Source organism: Saccoglossus kowalevskii, chromosome 6 (assembly GCF_978046115.1).
Source record: "Saccoglossus kowalevskii chromosome 6, keSacKowa6.1, whole genome shotgun sequence".
Taxonomy (NCBI): domain Eukaryota; kingdom Metazoa; phylum Hemichordata; class Enteropneusta; family Harrimaniidae; genus Saccoglossus; species Saccoglossus kowalevskii.
In genome coordinates this window covers 11,853,435-11,878,046 of record NC_140646.1, presented here as the reverse complement: position 1 = coordinate 11,878,046, position 24,612 = coordinate 11,853,435, and the positions used below count along the sequence as shown (strand labels likewise).

Genomic DNA, 24,612 nt, shown 5'->3' with positions numbered 1-24,612 from the left:
GACATGTTTCTATCTTACTTGTTGTAAACACACTGCATCTGACATGTTTCTATCTTACTTGCTGTAAACACACTGCATCTGACATGTTTCTGACTTACTTGTTGTAAACACACTGCATATGATATATTTCTGACTTACTTGCTGTAAACAAACTGCATCTGACATATTTCTGACTTACTTGTTGTAAACACACTGCATCTGACATATTTCTGACTTACTTGCTGTAAACAAACTGCATCTGACATATTTCTGACTTACTTGTTGTAAACACACTGCATATGACATATTTCTGACTTACTTGTTGTAAACACACTGCATCTTACATATTTCTGACTTACTTGCTGTAAACAAACTGCATCTGACATATTTCTGACTTACTTGTTGTAAACACACTGCATCTGACATATTTCTGACTTACTTGCTGTAAACAAACTGCATCTGACATGTTTCTATCTTACTTGTTGTAAACACACTGCATCTGACATGTTTCTATCTTACTTGCTGTAAACACACTGCATCTGACATATTTCTGACTTACTTGTTGTAAACACACTGCATCTGACATATTTCTGACTTACTTGCTGTAAACAAACTGCATCTGACACATTTCTGACTTACTTGTTGTAAACACACTGCATCTGACATATTTCTGACTTACTTGCTGTAAACAAACTGCATCTGACATATTTCTGACTTACTTGCTGTAAACACACTGCATCAGACATGTTTCTATCTTACTTGCTGTAAACACACTGCATCTGACATGTTTCTATCTTACTTGCTGTAAACACGCTGCATCTGACATATTTCTGACTTACTTGCTGTAAACACACTGCATCAGACATGTTTCTGACTTACTTGCTGTAAACACACTGCATCAGACATATTTCTGACTTACTTGCTGTAAACACACTGCATCAGACATATTTCTGACTTACTTGCTGTAAACACACTGCATCAGACATGTTTCTGACTTACTTGCTGTAAACACACTGCATCAGACTTGGTGTTTGCGAAGAGAATAGTTTTCTTTGACCTGCTTAACACAGAATCTAATTCATCCAGTAAGAGAGCAAAACGCTGACTTGACAAACACACATGCACAGTCTGAAAACAAAGTAAAAACAGCAATGTCAAACAATCTCCAAATAACAAATCAACAGTTTAAGTTGGACAACAGGTTGTGTGTGAACAGATTAACACAATGACGGTACAACAATAATCCTCTATACAGCACTCAGAGTAGGTCTCCCCATGAGATATCACACTCAATTTCTGGACTTTTAGGGTTTGACACTGTCTTTGATTCAATGAAAATTTGAAAAAAATTGTCAATGCATATGTTTGAGAAATAGCTTTGGATGGATGCATAGATAGAGGAAAATTAATAATAACTTTTCCAGAACTGTTTCTAAACAGGAGATTAAAAACAAAACTACTACTGTACAACAAAGAATCATCCAATTACACTTTACTAGTGATATGAGTGCAAGGCGACTGAGTTACCTGTATTACTTTGCTATATACAGCAGCTTCTACTTTTGATGTTAATACAATGAGTGGATCAACTTGGTATGCTTTCATCAGTGATTCTATACCTGCTGTCCAGACTGTACTCATAATGATCACCTGTCTTGGTGAACATCTACCACGGTGATTGGATAAACATACAGCATAGGATTTCATTATGTCATTGATCTGAAATCAAAGAACATGATTGGACAGAACCATATCATGTGACATTGCATACATTAGGTATTTTATAACCTAACATTGAATAGCTCAGTAGATTCTACACATGTTGAACCATAGATGGATCAAAAGTCAGGTGATATCCATTATTTTTACAGGTCCCCCACCCCCAATACAGGGCCAAATGTTAACCCATTGTGCAAGAGTTGAAATCAGGTTTTTCAAAAAATGCAAAAACCCATAGTACCAGCATTGCAAAATATACTCATTTGCTTTAAGTATTTTTCAAAATGGAAGTTTGTCAGCGACTTTTGGGATCATCTTGCAATTTGTTTGACTTTGAACTTCATCACATATAACACAAGATGCATACCCTTATACATTATAAATTTCATTCTTTTGGTGGATTGTAACAGTTTAACTTGAATGATAATTTTATGTCTTCCCATTGATAACACCATGGTAACACGACTTCCCCTATAACTTGAGTTATTCATATACTAGTAGTACACAGATCTGTGTTCTACCAAGAATACTGTACATCAGAGAAGTTCATACCGTGCACCTACCTGCGAGGGAAAATCTTCCATCAACAAATCAGCATCATCAAACACCTAACAAAACATAGTGACAACATGAATTATATGCATCAGTGATGTTATATTTGGGAACAGCGCCCTCAGTGTTTCAACTATAAAGTCACACAAAAAAAGCATTTATTTTTGTCCACCTACAGACTTTATCTGTAATGCAATTCATAACATCAAATATACTTACCAGATGACACAATCTGTTCAATAGTGTGTAGCTTTTCTCTAATAATCTTGCCAAACAACTTGGGGTAGCAATTAGGACTTCACAACCACTTAAAAGAGAAAACTATGAGATGGAATAAAAAAAACAAATTATTATTCTCAACAGTAGTGTGCATTACATGCATGATGCATAGAAGATATCACATGCAAATCACATGAGTGATATACTGTTGATACTACCGACAACTGACAGTATATGCCCTCCAATTCTTGAATCTATCAAACAACTTGACCACACTTTTATTAATGTGGATATTCAGTAAATTCAAATTTGGAAATAAAGGTGAGCAGTGCATTGTGGGAGGAAACTTCCCATTGTAAATAATAAATAGAAAAACATTATCACACTGGAGCTCGCTAGATTAAATCAGTTTTCTACAAAATGCAGAATATCAATAACAATACAGTATTTGCTCTATTACAAGCGCATCTTCTATAGAAGAATACTCAAACCATAAATTGTATTTGTTACACACTGCATATTAAATAATGTAAGTTATTTCAACAATTTCTGTCATTTGTGTAAGTTCATGCGCTACTAATAAGGCATATACAGTTTGCAACGAACACATACACATATGTAATATTAGTATAAAAACATACATATCTTGCTCAAAACATACGTCATTAATCAACATTTTAAGATAATGAAGCAAAAATGTCACCATAGAAACCAATACAAAAAGGATTCAATGTAAATCGTCCATGACATTTTATAACCTTATTGTACTTCTCAAAACATTGTCCGGTGATCTCAATCATTTTTGAAGTATAAAGAAAATTACATATAATCATCAATTCATTTCTTTAAGACCTACATTTGTACTTACAATTTGAGTGTCTTCTGAACCCGCTCCAAACAGTAACAGTGTTCTTGTGGATTCTGATTCTTGTAGAAATATTTTACAATTATCATAAATGAACTGGGCTCTTTTCCACGATGGAGACAGTATCAATACTAACGGCTACAAATGAAGGAATTTGAAAAGCAAACCATTTTTATTACAATGGATAATATAAAGCTACAGCATGTTTTAATTTAGCGAGAAAATGTTTTTTTTGTAAATTTTGCGAAATTTGGTTGCAGATAACATTTCTGTCACAGCGACTTTCATGAAAGTTGTCAACACCAATGCCAAATCACTACAACTGATTTCTGTGAGACAAGCTTCTGACAAACATGAATGTACTGATAATTATTGGCTGCTGAATGTCAAATTTTATATTTCCTTTGAGTGCCAGATATTTTTCCCCTAAAAAATCAGTGCAAATATTTTCACTTTTTTATAAAATTGTCACCAAATTTCATCATCATTTTGAACTTTAAGACAGTTTCAGATAAAATGGCTTCTCAATTTTTCTTAACATTTCATGTGGGAAGGAGCAGTCTGTACATTATAATTTTGCAAAAAGCTGACAATGGTATTCAAAGGATTAATGCAACATTAATGCATGCAAGAGCAGTTGATGGTGAACTCAGCGAGTTGAAACTTACCCCTTCTCCTGATGGCAACTTAGAGTAGGTGCTGGCCTGCAATAGCTGTGTCAATGCAGGCAAGAGATATGCTAGTGTTTTACCAGTGCTTCTAGCAGATATACCTACAAAGTCTCTGCCTCTCAAAATAGATGGCCAGGCATAGGCTTGCACTAAAGTTGGGCCTGGAAATCCCTGATCTTCAAGTGGCTGCAAGTAGAACATAGTATACACACTGTAGTTAACAAATACTTGTGGAGATAAGAATTAGAATATAAATGAAAATACACATGCAAATTAGCTAATTGATATGCAAGAATGCATACATACACAATTAAATGCAGGTATTCTGTTTATACAGACACTGCAAATGACAAATGTATGACAAGAATTATACCCAAATGCATACGATAATAAGTATTTGATATTTACCAACACTGAACAGCTACTTTTATACAACATTGACAATATTTAAAACCAAGTAGAAAAAAAGTAACCTGTTTGAGAAGATCAGGAAAAGGAGTTCTGTTGATATCAATGATAGGCTTGGGTTTGAGATCACCATACACTGATACATGTCCTGCTAAAGAAGAAGATTCATTTTGAATTGGTCTGTCATCAGTGGCACCAGTCAGCTGCTTCATGATCCTACAGTGGTAGATATGACTATCATTAGACTATCAATGACTCCAATTCATATATACTGAGTTTGGGGTGTAAGCCTATATGTTCAATGAAACACTCATATATTGACTGATGTAATCCACTTTGACTAGCAACATAAAGAACTATATAAGGAATAGTGTTTTTGTTAGTGCATAATCTTGCATATTTTACACATTTTTAATCTTGATTATGCAGAGTATTTTACAGGTCTGTTCATACAAGTTTGTTTCAGCTGTGTTGTATCAAAAAGATAAATTCACAAGGTCACTCATCCAGGTAAGTTTCCCTGTGGCTGTGACTTGCACCAATGTACAATGTTCATTGCAAGCAAGTCAGTAGCAACAAATAGCAGCAATGTTTTGGTTCCTTGTCAATCAAATTGCATGCCGTGAAACGCATAAGTGTCCATGTACAACGTTGGTCAATTATGATTGTATAGTGACTAATTGAATTTTCAGAAATGAGAACCAATAAAATTTATCAATTAATCAAAGAAATCTTAGAAAGAACTCCTATGTGCTGAGAGTATTGGAGACACATTAAAAATTAATTAAAAATTACTTGAACTTGAGATATTGATGGAAAACCTTATGCAAATAATGTAACTAAGTGTAAAACTAATAAGGTATGCACACTGTAAAAGTAATAAGATCTGCGTAATGTAATATCTATGTACCAAGTTTCATTGAAATGTGATTAGAACCAAAAGATTATTAATTATTATGCTAAATAGAAAATTAATATGAACAGATTTTAACCCAAAATTAATCAGGCCGTCTATTGTCCTAGAGCATTTATGCACCAAATTTTATTCAAATGTGATGATCAGTACTTGAGATATCAGTATTAATTAATTATGTTAATTAGGTGATTAAGAAGCACAAATATTTACCAAAAACTAATATGGTGTATAGTCCTAGGTTCATTGAAATGTGATGAGTACTCGAGCTTTAAAAGTGTCATTAAAATCCAATGAGTGGTTCTTTAGACATCAGTGCAACAGCCATGGAACAGCAAAAAATTAACTAATTATGCAAATTAGGTAATTAATATGCACAATTAATCAGGTCTCTGCATAGTCTTAGAAGATCTATGTCGCAAGTCTTATTGAAATGTATTGATTAGTATGTAGATATCAGCTGAAAAGCTGAAAATTAACTAATTATGCTAATAAGGTGATTAATGTGAACAAATATTTAGATTAGGTCTCTGCACAGTTCTCAAGTAACTATGTACCAGGTTTCATTGAAATGTGATTACTACTTGAAATATCAAAAGCTGAAAATGAATTAATTATGCAAATTAGGTAATTAATATGTACTGATATATCCTAAAAACTATCAGGTCTGTGAAGTGTCATATGACATCTATGTACCAAGCTTTATTGAAATGTTATGATTAGTACTTGAGATATCAGTGGAAAACCCAAAAAATTGGTTAATCATTATGCAAATTAGGTAATTAATATTAACTGATTTTTACCAAGACCTAATCAACTCTGCGCGTTCAGAGCATCCATGTGTCAAGTTTCATCAAAATTTGATTAATGGTTCTTGAGATAATGGTGGAACAAAAAAAGTGACATACATACATACAGAGAGACATACAGACACACGGGATTCAAAAATATGTTGTTTTTTTGTATTATTATTCGCTTACTTCAGAAAGCAATGTGTTTAAGAATATTCTCAGTTTTTAATGAAAACATTTTTTAATGTTTTATAAAAACGTACTGACTATTGACTGTTCCCAGAGCTGCATTTTATTAACAGGAATACAGTAAAGAAATCTTACCTTTGACCTATCAATGTACTAATATCTGTTGATGACACATCTTCTTCATTGAAGGATCCATCAAGAGCCCAATTTTTACTACTTACAGTCGGTGATCTGAAAAATACAACACACTATTTAAATTATGAGATATAAATGATATGTATAACATTCATACCTAATTTTAACAAAATCGAGCTTGGCATGCCTGAGTTATGATTGATGATATAGTGATTCTATTATATTCGATAAGAGCAAAAAAAAATGGCTTACTTGACTGTATCACTAGTTGTCATTTGCTTCTTCTCAGCACACCTTGGTAGTCTAGAAATCAGACCTCTTCCCTTGTTCAGTACTAGAAGTGGACTGGTTAGGGTTAATTCTTTGCCTTTATTACCTAACAACAGTTGCTGGTCCTCTGGAGCTTGTCTGGAGAAGACAGTTTCTGGTCTTGTGTTCTTTTTTACTATTGAGGATGGACTGGTTGCAAGGGCTTTCAATCCTCTGCCTTTGGAGAAGACCGTTTCTGGACTTGCGTTCTTATTTACAACTGAAGAAAGACTGGCTCCAATGGCTATTCCTCTGCCTTTGGAGAAGATTTTTTCTGGAGTTGTGTCCTTCTTCACAACTGAAGGACTGGTTCCAAGGGCTTTCAATCCTCTGCCTTTGGAGAAGATTATTTCTGGACTAGTATTCTTCTTTACTATTGATGGACTTATTCCAAGAGCTTTACCTCTGCCTTTGAAAAAGTATGTTTCTGGACTGACATTCTTTGTTACACCTAGAGACGGACTAAGTCTAAGGTTTGCTTCTTTTTCTTTTGAATCTGGTAACAGTGCCTGGTCCTTCGTAACCTGTTTTGAAAAGACTGCTTCAGGGCTTTCATTCATCTTTAAAACTGAGGCTGCATTGATTCCAAATTCTTCTTTCCTATCTTGATATCCAGATAAATGCTTCAGATCCTCTACAGCCTGTCTGGTGAAAAATGTTCCTGGACTGATTTTCTTTACAACTAAACCTTGACTGGTGTTAGGATCTTCCGGTGTACCTTCATATTTTATATTCTCATCTTCCACAGGCTGTCTAAACTGTCCAAACTCGGGACTAGTTTGTAAACCTTCTTCTCTTCCTCTATGATGGGTTAGTTGATCCATCAGAGATCTAGATGTTCTTTTAATAGAAGGTGGTAAATGGTCACCTGGTTCTCTGAATCTTTCATATTCTGAGGATAGAGATTTCATTTGCCAGCTCTTTATTGATTCAACTGGCATCTTCCTTTCATCAACAAAATACAAACGTTCATCTCTCATACCCTTGGATTTTGAAGCTTCCGCTGAAGGTTTATTTGGTGACTCCACAAAACCAGGAGTTCTTAGAGAATCCGGCTCTGAGGGCTGTGTTTCCACCATCTGCAACATAGACTTCAACGTACTAAGACGATAGCTTGTGCCTTTATTCAATGATGTAGATGAGTCATGTGTCTTTTTCAACAAAGAGTCTTCAGCTTGTCTCACTGATGAGTACCCAGCAATAAACCTCTGGACTAGAGCATCTTGTTCCATGTCTCTTGTCAGCATTATAACATTATCAGAACTTGCCTTTTCTAGCTTCTGTCTCTGCTTGAAAGCATCAGTGTAACTGGAGCCAATCAGTGATGATGTAGATTCGTGCTCCACGTCAAGACTGCTAGCTGTGGCACACTCTTTAGACTCTCTTCCATCGCCTTTAATTTCATGAGTCACATCTACTTCTAATGGAGATGTGTAGGAATCTCTGAAGCCAGGTTTTTGAACTTTTGAATCACCCTCGTACATTTTCTGGGAATGCATTAAAGCAAAAGCTTTGTTACCAGCTTTCTCTACAGAAGTTAGAGATTGAATTGGTGATACACTGCATGATGTGTCTGGTGTTGTAGACTGACTAGTGTACTCTGAACCCAGCACCGTTCTAGTTCTACCATCTGGAGTGCTGGCTGTTGGTAAACACTTCCCATCAAGTGAGCCTTTGATATCATCAATAGCAATAGCATAGTCTTCATTTACTAACAGTTGATTTAAGTTGATCTGTAAACCAACCAACAATCATACATTAAAGATATTATCACCACAGAGACAAAGGTATTAATCTATACAAATGTACATAGTCATCAGGTAATAATTATTTATCCCAGCTTTACTCAGAAAGGCGACAGTTCATTATTTTCCTGATGGAGTGTGGTGATATCCAACTAAGAGATAGTAATCCAGGAATGCCTCAGATACAATATAGGTAGTAGTAGATCTGGCTCCAGAAAACGTTATTGATATTCCATTTCGAGATGTACATCACCTCTGATCAAGGAGAAATATACAATGAGCATTCAGCAGCTTTCCTCTGTTGAGATTTGTGAACCATTTACTAGAAAAGGACCTTCATAACACGTAAGTTCATAAGTTATGATTGGTTGCTGTTCCCAAGAGATCTGAACGTTATCTGCTTAAGTAGTAGTAGAGGCATGCAAGCAGAGTATATAACATATTATTTATGGTTCACTAATTTTGTATTCGCAAACAAATTAATAATAAATTAATCCAGCAGTATTGTACAGTAACAGCAGATTACTAAATACTCACCAAACCCTTAGCTGTGTTAAGGTATAGTATAACATGGTGTTCTTTGTCTTTGTCTATATGGCAAATCTCTACCATAACATCAAAGGTCTCTGTACAACAAAAAAGCAATGAATTCACACTAAAGTTCCACATCATACTTTACATTTACAATCAGGATATATGAGCATATAACTTAAATTATGCTATCACATTAATGAACCAGTTATAAGAAGAATTGACAATTTCTGGAAGACTAACATTATTTGTATGTACTTGCAGTTAACTTACCCATTTTGATCAAAGCAGAAACATACTCATTAGCAGCTGTGTCCCATTTATGAACCGGCCTAAGATATATATGAGTTAGAATTAGTTAAAAACTCAATAATGATATTCAGATTGCAATATTACTTTTACTTTAAGTTTAGTCAAACAAATTTGCATAGCATATCATCCATTTTCTCCCCCCATGAAGCATGTCAGCATTATCAGCCCACATCAGGCTACATGGTTGCTGACTCTACTATCCAAGGTGAGTGATTACTCCACTCAGATATGCACATGTTTGATAAACCTGATATCACATGGTCATAAAGTCTATGTATCTGTTTCACAGCTTTTTGTCGCCACAAATAAATACAGCATTACAAAATCATGAACTCTGTGAGCTTGTCACATTTGTCTTAGTGCGTTCCATATCTCATTCGTATACAGGAACGCCATTGCTTGAATAAAGTTTACTGACAATTTATAGTCATCGCTAAACGATTTTGCTGATTTTTTTATAAAGTTAATAAATTTACAGTTTTTAGGACACATTGCATTTTAACTTATTTCTATCAGCAACTTTGTACATATTTTATGAGAATTTGGCGATCGATACATCAGTGAAACAAATCCTGTACACTGCAAGGTTGAAGTTGGAAGAATTTGAAACAAAGTACGTATATGCAATATTAACACTAAAATGCACCTCATTGAATGTCTGAAATTACCCATATATACCAGAAACATTTTTTTAGCCTATTTCAAACAATTGTTCAAAAAAAGCATTGCCAAGTTGTCAAAATCAAATTGCGTATATCAATCAGATCATCAATAACCCATTGGACATCAGGGGTGTTTAATAGCAAAAATAACCAATGCATTGTATCACATGAAACAGGCATCATAATACATTAACAGGATATCTGAAAACTGATTGCACATTAGGACAGCCATGAACATAAGTACAGACACCAATCTATTGTAGCATTATCATTGTACTTATATTTTGCTGAAAAAAATAGTTATTACAATCATTATTAAAACTACAACATTTTGAGCAGTTGTTTGAAAAGTCATCTTTTAACATGACTAATGTTGTAGCCACCAGGTTATTTTTTTTTATTATTTTGACCCATGAGCTCACATTCAACTTCTCTATAGTTCTACTGCTTACCAAGAAAGTGTTCATAAGATACAGCCAAACTTAATAGACTAATTAACTTACTGCATTGTGGTAGAAAAATCTTCCATAGATGTCAATAGTGTAACTGGTTGAACACCAAATAACTGATACTTCTTAGCTTGATGTGGACATTTCAAAAACTTCAATGGTGCCTTTCTTAACCTATGATAGTAAATCTGATGTTAATAAACTATTTGTGGTTGCTATGACGGCAATCATTTTAGTAAATTATCTAATAATAATCTAATGAGAAAATAAGCATTGACAATGCACAGTATTGTATTTAATGCCAAAATCCATCACTAGCATTCAATCGGTGATGCAATCAGTTGTTGATTGTTAGGTACTGTAATTGGCAAAGTCATTGTTAAAGACTCAGTACCTGTCCAAAATCTTGTGATCTAACATATCAATTTGATGCTGATGAAGTCATCGAGATTAGATTGAAACCATTAATAGGAGATGGATTTGTAAAAAATTATGATTTAGTGCTTTTACACGAGAATTGGACATCGGGCAGTCATATTGAATCAAATTACAAAAATAATGTTCATGTTGATGTATCTATTGGTATACTGTCTTTGTAAAAAATTTAGACAGAAATGTTCATTGCATTCATGGGAAAGTAGGCATGGGTATCATGAAAAACAAAATGGCCACCAGTCAGCCATATTAGTTTGAATCACAGATAAAATATGACATGCAACTACCGGGGTATAACCCAATATGCATGATCATCAGACCAACTTTGATCCAAATTGGCCTAGTCATCTCTGAGAAACAGCCCCGGACATGTTAAAATGACGATTTATAGTGCTTTTACAAAAGAATTGGGCGTCAGCCATATTGAATTGAATCACAAAAATAATGTTGAAGCAGATGTGTCTCTTGGCAAACTACCTTCGTATAAAAATTTAAACAGAAATGTTCATTGCATTCAAGAGAAAGTAAGATGGGTACCATGAAAAACAAAATGGCCGCCAGTCAGTTATATTTGTTTGAATCTAGGAAAAAGTATGACGTGCTCCTATAACCAAATATGTATGATCATCATACAACGTTTGATCCAAATCGGCCCAGCCATCTCTGAGAAACAGCATCGGACATGTAAAAATGATGATTTAGCGCTTTTACATGAAAATTGGGCGTTGACCAGCCATTTTGAATTGAATAACAAAAATCATGTTGGTGCAGATGTATCTCTTGGTATACTATCTTTGAAGAAAATTTAAACAGAAACATTCATTGCATTCAAGATGGCCTCTAGTCGGCCATATTTGTTTGAATCACGAAAAAAAAATGACGTGCACCTACAAACCAATATGTATAATCATCATACCAACTTTGATCCAAATCGGCCCAGTCATTCCGAAAAATTGCTGCGGACACAATTAGGTATCAACAAGCCATGCATAGCACAGTCCCAGTTAGTTATCAAATTTAAGATCTATAGTTTTGTTTATAGTAATATAGCTGGAATATAACCATGTCAGGAATATGATTTTTTTAACATTAAAATGATTGACATTTGTATCTGATCGTCAAACAAGTACTTGTCCATATTGAGAGATATTGCTCTGGAACAGCATTCAAAATCAGCCATTTTGAATACATGTATGTATATATATATATATATATATATACAGTGGCCCCTCGCTAAGTCGCGGGTGTTGGGATCCAAGTAAAAACCGTGACTTATCGAGGGCCGCGACTTACCGAGGGACGTCGTGAAAGAGGGAGGTCGTGCATTGAAAAACATATAAAAAGCACATATAAACCCTCGGTTTAGTTAATTGATGTATCATCACATGTGTCAGGCAGTATTCGAATAAAATCATGATTATGTTTGCTGTAAACATTGCGTTGATTATTTTGTTTGTGTCTGATATTATGTGGGCCGCTTGCTGTTGCTTGCGACTTCTACGGTAACAGCTTCCAAAATAAACCAGTTTCATCGCAATTATAAACATGTTCGTCAAAATAACCACCTTCATAGATAATTTCTCTCAGTTTTTCTGGAAAAGTTCTGACAGCGTCAAAACAACAATAGAAATTTTGGGAGCCATCAAAGTACCCGCGACTTAGCCGAATCGCGACTTACCGAGGCGCGACTTAGCGAGGGGCCACTGTATATATATATATATATATATATATATATATAACATGATGTATAACGAATATATAAAATTTAAATATAATCAGTCAAAGCATTTAAGAGATATGGCTCTAGAAGCCCAACCATTAAAACAAAATGCCCGCTAATCAGCCATTTTGAATCCAATCTGAAAAATAAAATGATGTGCATCAAGAACCCGTAATGTCTAATGTATGTTATAAGTTTGAACAAAATCCATCCATAAATGCAAGAAATGCTTGATATTTGAGGATTTTTTAGCACAAAAATAGCCACCATTTGGCCGCTTTGAAAAGGATCATCAAACCAATATATCCGTATATCTACGACATGATGTATAATGAATATTAAATATTTGAAATAATCAGTCAAAACAAGTCAGACATATGGGTCTGGAAACCCATTCATTAAAACAAAATGGCCGCCAGACAGCCATTTTTAATCTGATCTGAAAAATAAAATGACGTGCATCAGGAACCCGTAATGTCTAATGTATGTACCAAGTTTGAACGAAATCCATCCATAAATGCCAGAAATGCTTGATATTTGATGATTTTTTAGCACAAAACTGGCCACCATTCTGCCATTTTTAATAGGATCATCAAACCAATATATGTGTATATCTATGACATGGTCTATCAAGAATATTTAAAATTTGAGCATAATCATTCAAAGCAAGTCAGAGATAAGGCACTAGAACCACATTCATTAAAACAAAACGGCCACCAGTCGGCCATTTTGAATCTTATCTGAAAAACAAAATGGTGTGCATCAAGGTCCTATAATGTCTAACGTATATACCAATTTTGAACAAAATCCATCTGTAAACAGCCTAAAAATGCTTGATTTTAATGATTTTTAGCACAAAAATGGCCGCAATTCGGCCATCTTGAATCAGATCGTGCATATGTATAATATCATGTATGATGTATGTGTGAAGTTTGATTGTGATTGGTCCAGGCATTTCTAAGATACAGGTCCGAACGCACGCACGCATGCACACACGAACAAACAGAGGTCAAAACACAAGTCCCTGTTTTCGGACTGCATCCGAACGGGGACTAAAAATAGCAAATTTTACATCCAAAATGACCACCAGTCGGCTATTTTTTCTCCTGATCATAAAGTAACTTGACACGCATATGTAAGACATTATGTATTGTCTTCATGTAAAGTTTGAATGAAATCCAATGGGTGTCCAAGATATAGCTCCGAAGGTACGTACATACGGACGAACGGAACGAACCCATATTAATAGTCCCTGTTTTCGGACTTCGTCTGAACGGGGACTAATAGCTTGAAAACCTAATGTAGAACCAAAATTCACTATGCAGATTCAAGAAAATCATGCAAGCAATCTAAGAGAAACAGATGTTAAAAAGATGTGCATCTGTAATCCAAGATGTATGATCCTGATACAAAGCCAAGTTCCTCTGTGAGAAATGATATCAGATACATTCACAAATAAAAAAAATACATTCTTTGGTATTACCTATATTAATAATAGTACTTGAGTACAAACTTTCAACTAAATCAGGTGATATATTAAGCGAGAAATCAGCATAACAATTAATAATCAAAGAAAGCTTAGAAAGAACTCCCGTGTGCTGAGAGTATTGGAGACACATTAAAAATTAATTCAAAATTACTTGAACTTGAGATACTGATGGAAAACCTTATGCAAATAAGGTAACTAATATGAACAGATATAAGTGTAAAACTAATAAGGTCTGCACACTGTAAAAGTAATAAGATCTGTGCAATGTAATATCTATGTACCAAGTTTCATTGAAATGTGATTAGAACCAAAAAATTATTAATTATTATGCTAATTAGAAAATTAATATGAACAGATTTTAACCCAAAATTAATCAGGCTGACTATTGTCCTAGAGCATTTATGTACCAAATTTTATTCAAATGTGATGATCAGTACTTGAGATACAAGTATTAATTATGTTTATTAGGTGATCAAGAAGCGTAAATATTTACCAAAAACTAATATGGTGTATAGTCCTAGGTTCATTGAAATGTGATGATGAGTACTCTTTAAAAGTGTCATTAAAATCCAATGAGTGGTTCTTTAGACATCAGTGCAACAGCAATGGAATAGCAAAAAATTAACTAATTATGCAAATTAGGTAATTAATATGCACAATTATTTACCCCAAAATTAATCAGGTCTCTGCATAGTCCTAAAAGATCTATGTCGCAAGTCTCATTGAAATGTGATGATTAGTACTTAAGATATCAGGTGAAAAGCTGAAAATTAACTAATTATGCTAATAAGGTAATAAAAATATGATGATTTTTAGGATTTTAGACAAAATGGCCACCAATTCGACAAATTTGATCAAACCACAAAATAACACATCCTATGTATGATATAGCTTAATAGTATAGTACTTGTGTACATATTAACAGCCCCCAATTTCAGACTTTGTCTTCCTGTCACAGCTGGGATGATTTTAGTTGGGAAAGGTACAAACTGTAAATGTGGAAAATGAATATATGTTTTACATTATACATTCAGATTTGTAAAAATCCACTGGAACCATAAAATGAACATGATGAACCAAGAACAAAACAAAATTTTTATTTCATATGTCTGAATTTATCTTACAAGGGTCATGTTCATCATCAATAAGGACAGGCACTTTTTATTCACTAACCAGTCCGATTGGCTGGCAGTCAACCCTTGGTATCCATTAAACTGGTTTTGACTGTTCATCCAAATAGGTCTTTCATGACAACTACTTGCATAGCAAGCAGTGCCCTTCAATCACTAAAATGAGTCGAAAATGCTTGAAGCATTCAACTCCAGCAATATAATGGAACAGCACAAATTAAGAGGAAGGCGCGACATTGCACTTTGTAACGTTATCCGATTTTATCGCCTAAAAATGTTAGACAGGTCTGTCTGGGCAACTATTGGGACAGTTCGTTTTTCTCTGATATTATCGATAAAATCGTCTAACAATGTACAGCAACGTCTACATTAGACAGGTCTGTCTGGGCAACTATTGGGACAGTTCGTTTTTCTCCGATATTATCGATAATATCGATAAAATCATCTAACAATGTCTAAGTTAGACAGGTCAGTCTGGGCAACTATTGGGTCAGTTTGTTTTTCTCCATATCGACAATATCGTCCAATAATGTCTAAGTTAGACAGGTATGTCTGGGCATCTAATAATGTCTAAAAATGTCTAAGTTAGACATCTCTGCCACATTTCATTAAATTTTATTAGACGATAATTATCCGATAATGATTTACATGACATTGTTGCGCCTTCATGCAAATTAACATAGACTTCATATACAGTCAAACCTGTGTTAGTGACAACTTTTAGGCAGTCTCAAGACATAACAGAATAGAAAGCTGTGTATAAAGACCACCTGCCTATAGTGACAACTTTTAGGCAGTCTCAAGACATAACAGAATAGAAAGCTGTGTATAAAGACCAACTGCCTATAGTGACCACTTTTAGGCAGTCTCAAGACATAACAGAATAGAAAGCTGTGTATAAAGACCACCTGCCTATAGTGACCACTTTTAGGCAGTCTCAAGACATAACAGAATGGAAAGCTGTGTATAAAGACCACCTGCCTATAGTAACCACTTTTAGGCAGTCTCAAGACATAACAGAATAGAAAGCTGTGTATAAAGACCACCTGCCTATAGTGACCACTTTTAGGCAGTCTCAAAACATAACAGAATAGAAAGCTGTGTATAAAGACCACCTGCCTATAGTAACCACTTTTAGGCAGTCTCAAGACATAACAGAATAGAAAGCTGTGTATAAAGACCACCTGCCTATAGTGACCACTTTTAGGCAGTCTCAAGACATAACAGAATAGAAAGCTGTGTATAAAGACCACCTGCCTATAGTGACAACTTTTAGGCAGTCTCAAGACATAACAGAATAGAAAGCTGTGTATAAAGACCACCTGCCTATAGTGACCACTTTTAGGCAGTCTCAAGACATAACAGAATAGAAAGCTGTGTATAAAGACCACCTGCCTATAGTGACCACTTTTAGGCAGTCTCAAGACATAACAGAATAGAAAGCTGTGTATAAAGACCACCTGCCTATAGTGACCACTTTTAGGCAGTCTCAAGACATAACAGAATAGAAAGCTGTGTATAAAGACCACCTGCCTATAGTAACCACTTTTAGGCAGTCTCAAGACATAACAGAATAAAAAGCTGTGTATAAAGACCACCTGCCTATAGTGACCACGTTTAGGCAGTCTCAAGACATAACAGAATAGAAAGCTGTGTATAAAGACCACCTGCCTATAGTGACCACTTTTAGGCAGTCTCAAGACATAACAGAATAGAAAGCTATGTATAAAGACTATGTGACCACCCTATCAGCAATAATTTCGCTGATTTGCCTTTGTTTAGAGACAAAAATAATATTAGCATACAGTTTTTAAAACAATTATTAATTTCCTCAAGCCAAACTTTTTTTAATTTTGATCAACCCAAATAAAATGTGTTTTTGTTGCAAGAGTACCATCTCGTTATTTTCTGTACAAATATTAAGTCAGATGAATGAGATGGCAATCCATAAAAAAAATAATCCAACCTCCATATAAAGACCGCCTGTCTATAAAGACCATTTTGATGAAGTTTCTTAGCTTGTCACTATACACAGATTTGATAGTACATGCAATAATATTCACATAATAACACATCTTACTTGGAATGTGGCACTAGGAGAGTTTCAGCAAAGTCAACAAGGTAACATCTGGAACATAAAATATAAATCACTTCATTACAATATGAATCACTGACTACCAATATTTACTTACTTAAGTACAGTAGAACGTCGATTATCCGGAAGTCGATTATCCGAAATGTTCGGTTATCCGAACCTACTGTGTGTCCCCTAAAGTTTGTATGCATGTCTGGCCGTGTTCCGTATAATAAAAAAGTCAACTGTGAACAATAAATACTACAGTCGTCTTGTGTGATTTCCTAGTGCAACACTTTCAATAAAGCTATTATCAACATGTAATCCGACGTCTTTCACGTGTACGTTCATTGTTTACAGTGTCTGCGCAAACAATGACACGAATTACATGTACTGTATCCAATAATTTCCTAAATTCAAACAAGCCTATTATGCAACACCAGTGTTCCGCTGTAAATAACAAATGTCCTAAAAACACAAACTTCATCAAATGTCTTCTCCACTGTTTACAGTCAGATCCTTAACTTTACCAAGCTGTAAGTTACCGCAGTTCGGATGAGTTTCCCGGGAAAATTGTACGGGGTTCCGCTGCCGTCAAAGAAACGCGGCCATGAGCCAATCCCATGTTTTTTTTTCGATTTTTAATTTTAATGTCCATTATCAGAAGTCACATCCCCTTCGGAATAAAAAAAGAAAGAAAATAACTTCTGGGATGTCTTGCCACAGAAGCGACGCCAGTTTAATAGTGCAGTGAAAAAGAGAGACGAAACGATAAAACCTTGGTGTGCCTCTTTGATGGTTTATCAGCAGACAATGGCAACCAATGACCATAGTCGGCGGGCCGTTTGATGGTTTCACAGCGTCGAAGTGTTTATGTCCGGTGATCACAGTAGCCAACCTGGATTTTTACAACAATTTATTATGTCAATCGTTCTAGGTGTTAAAAATAAAATCGGGACATCTTGTAGCAGTTTACCATTCGAAAATCCACGAGCAATCTGGTAACATCGAGCAGATCTGTACACAGCGAATACGAAGCGACCTTTCACCTGTACACTTTATCAGCGTCTTTTATCTAGCGTTGACATGGCTACCCCAGTGAAACGCAAACGCTGTGTGCTTGATTTGGACGCGAAGGCGTCAATTATAAATCGACTAGAACGTGGCGAAACCGCAAGCAATCTATCTACCGAGTAATGTGTTGGTAAATCGTCGATATCCTATATCAAGGCAAAACAAAAGCTGCTGGATTTTTCCAGCAAAATGGATTCAAGTGCAGGACTGAAACGAATGATAATGAAAACAGCCAATGACGATCGTTTAGAGAAATCCGTCTTCACTTGGTTTCAGGGCTTGGTTTTCCCAAGAAAGAAACAAAGGAACTTTATTATCGCTACATTTTACGGACATTTTGAAACATTTTTTAACATTCCAGCGTGCAACATTTTTAATACAATATATTACTGATTAAATAAAAATGTTTTTAATGACGTACTCTACATGTATTATTGTTTGATTTCATTACATTCATGTATGTTAGAATTTGTGTGTACGTGAGCCTGTAAATTCGACCCCAGCCACATAAGATCGCATATCCGAACTGTTTGCATAACCAAACAAAAAGCATGTCCCCCTAACAGTCCGGATAATCAACGTTCTACTGTAGTTCAAGCTTGAACAAAATAACATGTTTGTAGAAAGTTTAATTTTAATGCCACTAGCTGCCAAGATACTTGCAAAACATGCTGAATCTGTTAATCATTCTGAGGTGTGAAGATAAATAATGTTATCACAAGTAGCATAGCAATGGAATCAGCTAACAAGTGGTCACCCAGGGTTAGTGTACAGCAAGAGTATACACATAATTTTATTTCAAAGACTGGAAGACGAACCAGTTGAATGATGTAGCAAATCTGAAAAAGCTACGAAATAATCTGTGAACTAAAACAGACTGTTTTTCATGCAATATTACTTACTTTACTTGTGGCCCCAATGTGGTCTGCATTACACTTAAAACTCGAACACGGTACCATCTTTTATCAGGTCCCATAGCTAAGCACATCTTAGATGAGTAAATTGAAACCAAATAAAATATAGTGTGCAATATCAGATACATTGTAATGTAACATACAAATAGTAGAACAAAGTTACACAAAATCACACACTGTGGATTGGCAATGATGGTCAAAGAAAAAAGGAAAATGAAAATGCAGCACAAGTGGATAATGTCCATATGATTGACACTGTCATAAATTTCAATGAATCAATCATAATTATGGTCAATAATTGACAGTGACTTCATTCACTGAACGTATTGTCTGAGAGGTTTTGCAGAACTTTTGGGGATTCTTTATTTAATACTTTTAAATTTTCACTACTGTTATGTACTAACCTGTCCAGCTTCAGGAAATCTTACATAGACTGTAACCACCTGAGCTGAATTGCAGAAATCATCTATTTCGTTACAAAGCTCCATAAACCGTCTAGCTTCACTAGACATTCCAATACTGGGATTCTCTTTGCCCAAAAACTGGCCTGCATTCACCACCTGTAAAGAAAATGTATACAGCTATCAATGAGACATTTCAAAAATATAGTTATCAGTATTTTTCGCTATAAATACATTCAGACAGCCGGCAGAAGGTAGAAAAGTGTTCAAACAAATATTTTTCCAGCATTTTTTGTTACAAGCAGGCATCTATGCTAAATCACTTCCTTATATAGTAAGGTTTCACGTCAGGGGCGATGCCAAACTTAAAAATCATTTTTTGCCCATTTTTGGCCCCAAAACCTACATTTTCGAGTCAAAATTCAAAAATGGCCAAATTCTTTTAAGATGCATATCAATTTACTTGTCTTGACGAGTAGAGTTCAAAAATATATAGTTTGACCTATTTTTGACCTTGCGTTACGACACTTTTCATGAAGGGTAAAATTCATAAAATCTGTTATAATGGTCCTATTTTGACATTTTTGGTGTCTAATTATATGTTTTCTTGCATGAAAAGGCCAATAAGACAACTTTCATAGACCATTATGCCAGTCTTAGCTATGAAAATACAATTATGTCAGACAAGATGGGTTCTGAAATGGGTATGTCATCATAATTATTCATACATATTAACTGGCCTTGATTACATCAAGAACCTGTATTGTACATACAAATTACTTAATATTGAAGTATATTTTGATGAATATGAAACAAAATATAATAATAATAATAATAACAATTGTATTGATTTTCAGAAAAACATTTTGCCAAACACAGTTGATACACATCAAAGTATACCCATCTTTATCTCTTGCAGCTATTTAAATGGCAGATACCGTACTTCCCCGAGTATAAGCCCCTCCTAGAGTATAAGCCCACCCCTCTGTTTTTAGACATTTGACAAGTTGAAGGCATCCCGAGTATAGGCCCAGGCTGTTTTTACCGAGCGTTGACGACATTTATTAAAATATGCATGTAAAAAGTGTATTTCATTGCTTTATAATAGTGATTGGTACGGTAGTTTGGTTCCTGCTTTGGTGCATGGTCGGCAAACGTATGGAACATGCTTCGCACCTTTTCTATTCTGTTATTGATGAACCCCGATGCTGCAATACTGAAGTAATCCCTATTTCTTTTGAGTAGTAGTTTTAGAAACGCCAAAAATGTGATAGTCAAGTTGTTGGTCATTGAACATCGTTTTACTTTTCTAAATACTCAATAATCGTGTCCATTGAGACCTTCGTGAATGGGATGCGAACGAGCACACTATTCTTCGACATGAGTTGTTGACGACAGTGAAAAGTTTAAATACTTCCTCCGCCCTAAGTTTACCTTTCGAAAATTGCGAATCAACAGCTTTAGGGAAAAAAAATCACCATTTTTGGTCAAAATCAGATCGCATTTTATCATCGCGCTAATTCACTTGTGCATTGTGTTGGAAAAATTACTTCGTCAGTAATCAGAAAACTTCATCTGTACGACACAGCATTTTGATTGGTTAACGAAAGACGTGACCTGTTAGGTCAAAGGAATTTGTTCAGGTCAAATCATGATGAAAAACACTATGGCGGAAATTGCTTTGTATCGAGAGTTTGCGTTCGATCGAAAACAATCCACAACGAAGATAATGATAAAGATCTTGCCTTCGACTGTTTTCCCACGGAACCTACCCATTTTTGCACCGTAAATTCAGACGGTATGTAAACCGTATTGTAATGTTGTGGAAATCAAAAAGACGCTGTGAACGAAAAATGTAATTTGGATAATTTTTCGTGGTTGGGAAGATGGTTACAATTTTAACCCCCCCCCCCCATTTATCTTTTCTGAGGTCGTCCTTGAGTATAGGCCCACCCCCTAATTTTCCCAATTTTACATGTTCAGGCCCCTGGGCTTATACTCGGGGAAGTACGGTATATCATTTTGAGCTAGAAACCTGGTCATGTTTAGTTGCAATGTAATTCGCAACTGTTTGTGGTGAATAAGGCTCATTTTGAGTTTATGACTTAGATTTAATGTCTTTAAGTTGTTTCTTCTTTTACCAATTCATGCATGTTATGCCCACGTAAGGGCAAAAGATTAATAAATGGCTTTCCTACATCCACTGACAATTACAAACTAGCATTCGACCTGTTCAACAAGAGATATGGTCAATCCCTGTGGTCACCACCGGATTATAATGTAGCCAGCCTGAGAAAATACCACGACGAAATTGAATCCACACTATGAGCATTAAAAGGTCTGAGAATATATTAATTCCAGTATTGTTATCAAAACTATAACAAGTTTGAACAAAATCCATCTGTAAACAGAGCAATAAATAAAATGTTCAGGAAAAAATAAGAAACAATGAAAAGGAAAAAAAAAAATTTTACCTTTAATATAGTGATATCTGACAACTGCTGCATTCTGAAGTCTTTAAGATATTTCTAACTATTGTCTCTAAATTACAAACACATTTAGTCTTCTGGAAAGAACTGAAATGAAATAAAATACATTTAACAAAGTTTGAAATTTTGAAAAGAATAGAATACTTGGTAGAGTAGTTGTGGTGTCGTACATATCATATTCAATTAACTTAGTGCCCAGGGATTGGGTGCTTGTCGAAAGCCCCTTTAAAACATTATCAAAATGGCAATTTTTGTTGTTGTTGTTTTGTTGTTTGGTCTGCACCAGAAATAGAAAGGATGAGGAGGGTGCTTGATACGATACATGAGCTAAGATGGGCAAATATGGTAAATGCTTAAAGCGAGTGAGCCAACACCTATGCAAGCACGAGAATTGAGTCCCACGTGTTGATAACAACGCGCGCTAAAAGCGCAAAGACTCATGGGTAGACGCTTGTTTGCAAACAATGACACAATATGGCCGTCTGACGCATGCGCAGATGACAACTCAACCGCTTTAAGCAGGTCAATCTGATTTAATTAACACACTTAGATTCAGCTGATTCAGTTGAGTTTGCTAAACCATGTACCGGTATATTTTTATCTGAAATTTTGACTCTAGAGCGAGGCCACCAGTTGGAACTCTCGGAGGGAGAGGGGATGGCAGAAAAGCATGCAAAAGATTTCAGTCTTTTATTTAACCCAAGCTTGAGCTTATCTTTTTTTTCAATCAAATTTCTTTTTTTCAAAAAAAACAACAGTTTTTATTGTTCTTTTTGCTTTTGCCATACTGATTTGTTTTTTATACACCAAAAACAGCAACAATAACAGCAAACTAGCTGACTGTTTTGTTGTGCAAGTCTCAAGATCGTTATGTGATTGCAACTGGTTGGGTCAACCCAACAACAAAGAAACACAGAATATAAATAGAAGATCACAGTCTGTCCTTTAAGAGATTGTGAAAAATATATATTTCCTGTTAAATTTGTTTCATTTATGAAAGGTCATGCATACAGTGCAAGTTCTATGTAACATGGTTGTTTCTGTGGTCATTCTATTACATTCCTTATACGTTCTACATTTAATGTAGTCAGTGATTCCAGTGTTTTATAAAAAAAGGCTATGTGATCATCTTTGTTGAATCTATATTATTTGAAAGTTACCAGTTTCAAGAATAAAAGAATAAAGTATTTTCTCAACATAAGCATATGTAACACTACTCAGATTTATTCGAACGGCACACCTTTGTAAAAATGGTTTGATCTAAACAGGTCCTATTCTTTGATATTTCTGGCAATGTGTCTGTTTTGGTGTATGAAACACAGCAACACTAATTAAACTGTGTTCAAATGTATTCAAATTTATACACAAGTAGAGGGTATAATGTTGTAGAGTTTGATGCAATTGTGGTACTTGCATTCCTAGATATTACACAACCCAGCCCAGCACAGCTGTGTGCAGGCTATGTTTCAACACAAAACAGTAAAAACCTATACACTTGGGCAGTGCAGTACACTGACAGTACGCAAGGCACTCCTCCAAATTAGGAGACATTATCCCAATCGGTATTATATGGTGTTCATTTCTTAGAGAAATTTTCTATGTGTCAACAAATTATGTTGATATATTGGGAGAATATCTCTCCATCAGGAGACTTTTACATATTTAATATTTTTTGTCCGGTATAAACTCACAAACAAACAAAAAATGTCTCTATATGGAGTTGATTGTCCCACGTACATTTGTCTCCCGATCTTGTGAATTCTCCTTATTCACAGAGAGTCTTCATATCCGAGAAAATTACCTTGCTGGTAATTTATACCAGGATTATATGTTGAAACCTAAGACGTACACATTAAAAAGCAAGAGTTGTTCACACAGTTGAAGTACTAACGACTTTACTGCATCTATGAAGTAATCGGAAAGGCGATTCTGTAGCACCAGTTCTGTAGCAGTGTCACCACGTTAAACTGATGTTCTGTGTGTACATAATTTGTAATATCATATAGTATGTGCAATTTTCATGAATCTCAAAAGTTTTACATTGTTTGCCATCTTGCTGTTCAGTCTAAATTCTCTTACATCAATCTGTACAATAATCTAACATGTTATACCACATCTAACTCAATAAAAGCGTTATTGCCCCCTTTGTGTTGTTTATGTACCATCCGTTTGCATCACATCTTTCAACTTACCAGTATTTGTCGTCCTTTATAAATGTATTTTACAGCGCGCACGCTACCACACTCAAACAAAATTGCGCCCTCATTCAAATTGAGCCTCGTTCAAGAGATTTACGCATGATTTTAATTCGAGTGTGATAATATGTGTTGTAAAATTCATACAATTCCCACGCCATCTATTAATCTTTAGTTAGATTAAGTAAAAATGCAAATAATGAGAAGTATGAGAGTTATTGTAAAATTATTATACAATCTAC

At 35.0% G+C, this 24,612-nt stretch overlaps 1 protein-coding gene across 1 annotated transcript in view; it reads right to left on the bottom strand.

Moving 5' to 3' along the window:
• LOC102809630 (uncharacterized) overlaps positions 1 to 20,976 on the bottom strand; it is a 57,777-nt gene extending 36,801 nt beyond the window's left edge. The window contains exons 1-16 of the mRNA XM_085500567.1: positions 20,863 to 20,976; positions 19,690 to 19,845; positions 19,274 to 19,359; positions 17,304 to 17,351; positions 10,504 to 10,623; positions 9,300 to 9,358; positions 9,033 to 9,121; positions 6,694 to 8,483; positions 6,442 to 6,537; positions 4,479 to 4,629; positions 4,003 to 4,191; positions 3,338 to 3,472; positions 2,470 to 2,571; positions 2,262 to 2,306; positions 1,507 to 1,698; positions 979 to 1,107 (exon numbers count right to left, since the gene is read on the bottom strand). Of these exons, the coding sequence (XP_085356693.1) occupies positions 979 to 1,107; positions 1,507 to 1,698; positions 2,262 to 2,306; positions 2,470 to 2,571; positions 3,338 to 3,472; positions 4,003 to 4,191; positions 4,479 to 4,629; positions 6,442 to 6,537; positions 6,694 to 8,483; positions 9,033 to 9,121; positions 9,300 to 9,358; positions 10,504 to 10,623; positions 17,304 to 17,351; positions 19,274 to 19,359; positions 19,690 to 19,845; positions 20,863 to 20,976 (3,501 nt within the window). The remainder of the gene's footprint in view (positions 1 to 978; positions 1,108 to 1,506; positions 1,699 to 2,261; positions 2,307 to 2,469; positions 2,572 to 3,337; positions 3,473 to 4,002; positions 4,192 to 4,478; positions 4,630 to 6,441; positions 6,538 to 6,693; positions 8,484 to 9,032; positions 9,122 to 9,299; positions 9,359 to 10,503; positions 10,624 to 17,303; positions 17,352 to 19,273; positions 19,360 to 19,689; positions 19,846 to 20,862) is intronic.
• Positions 20,977 to 24,612: the final 3,636 nt, after the last annotated feature.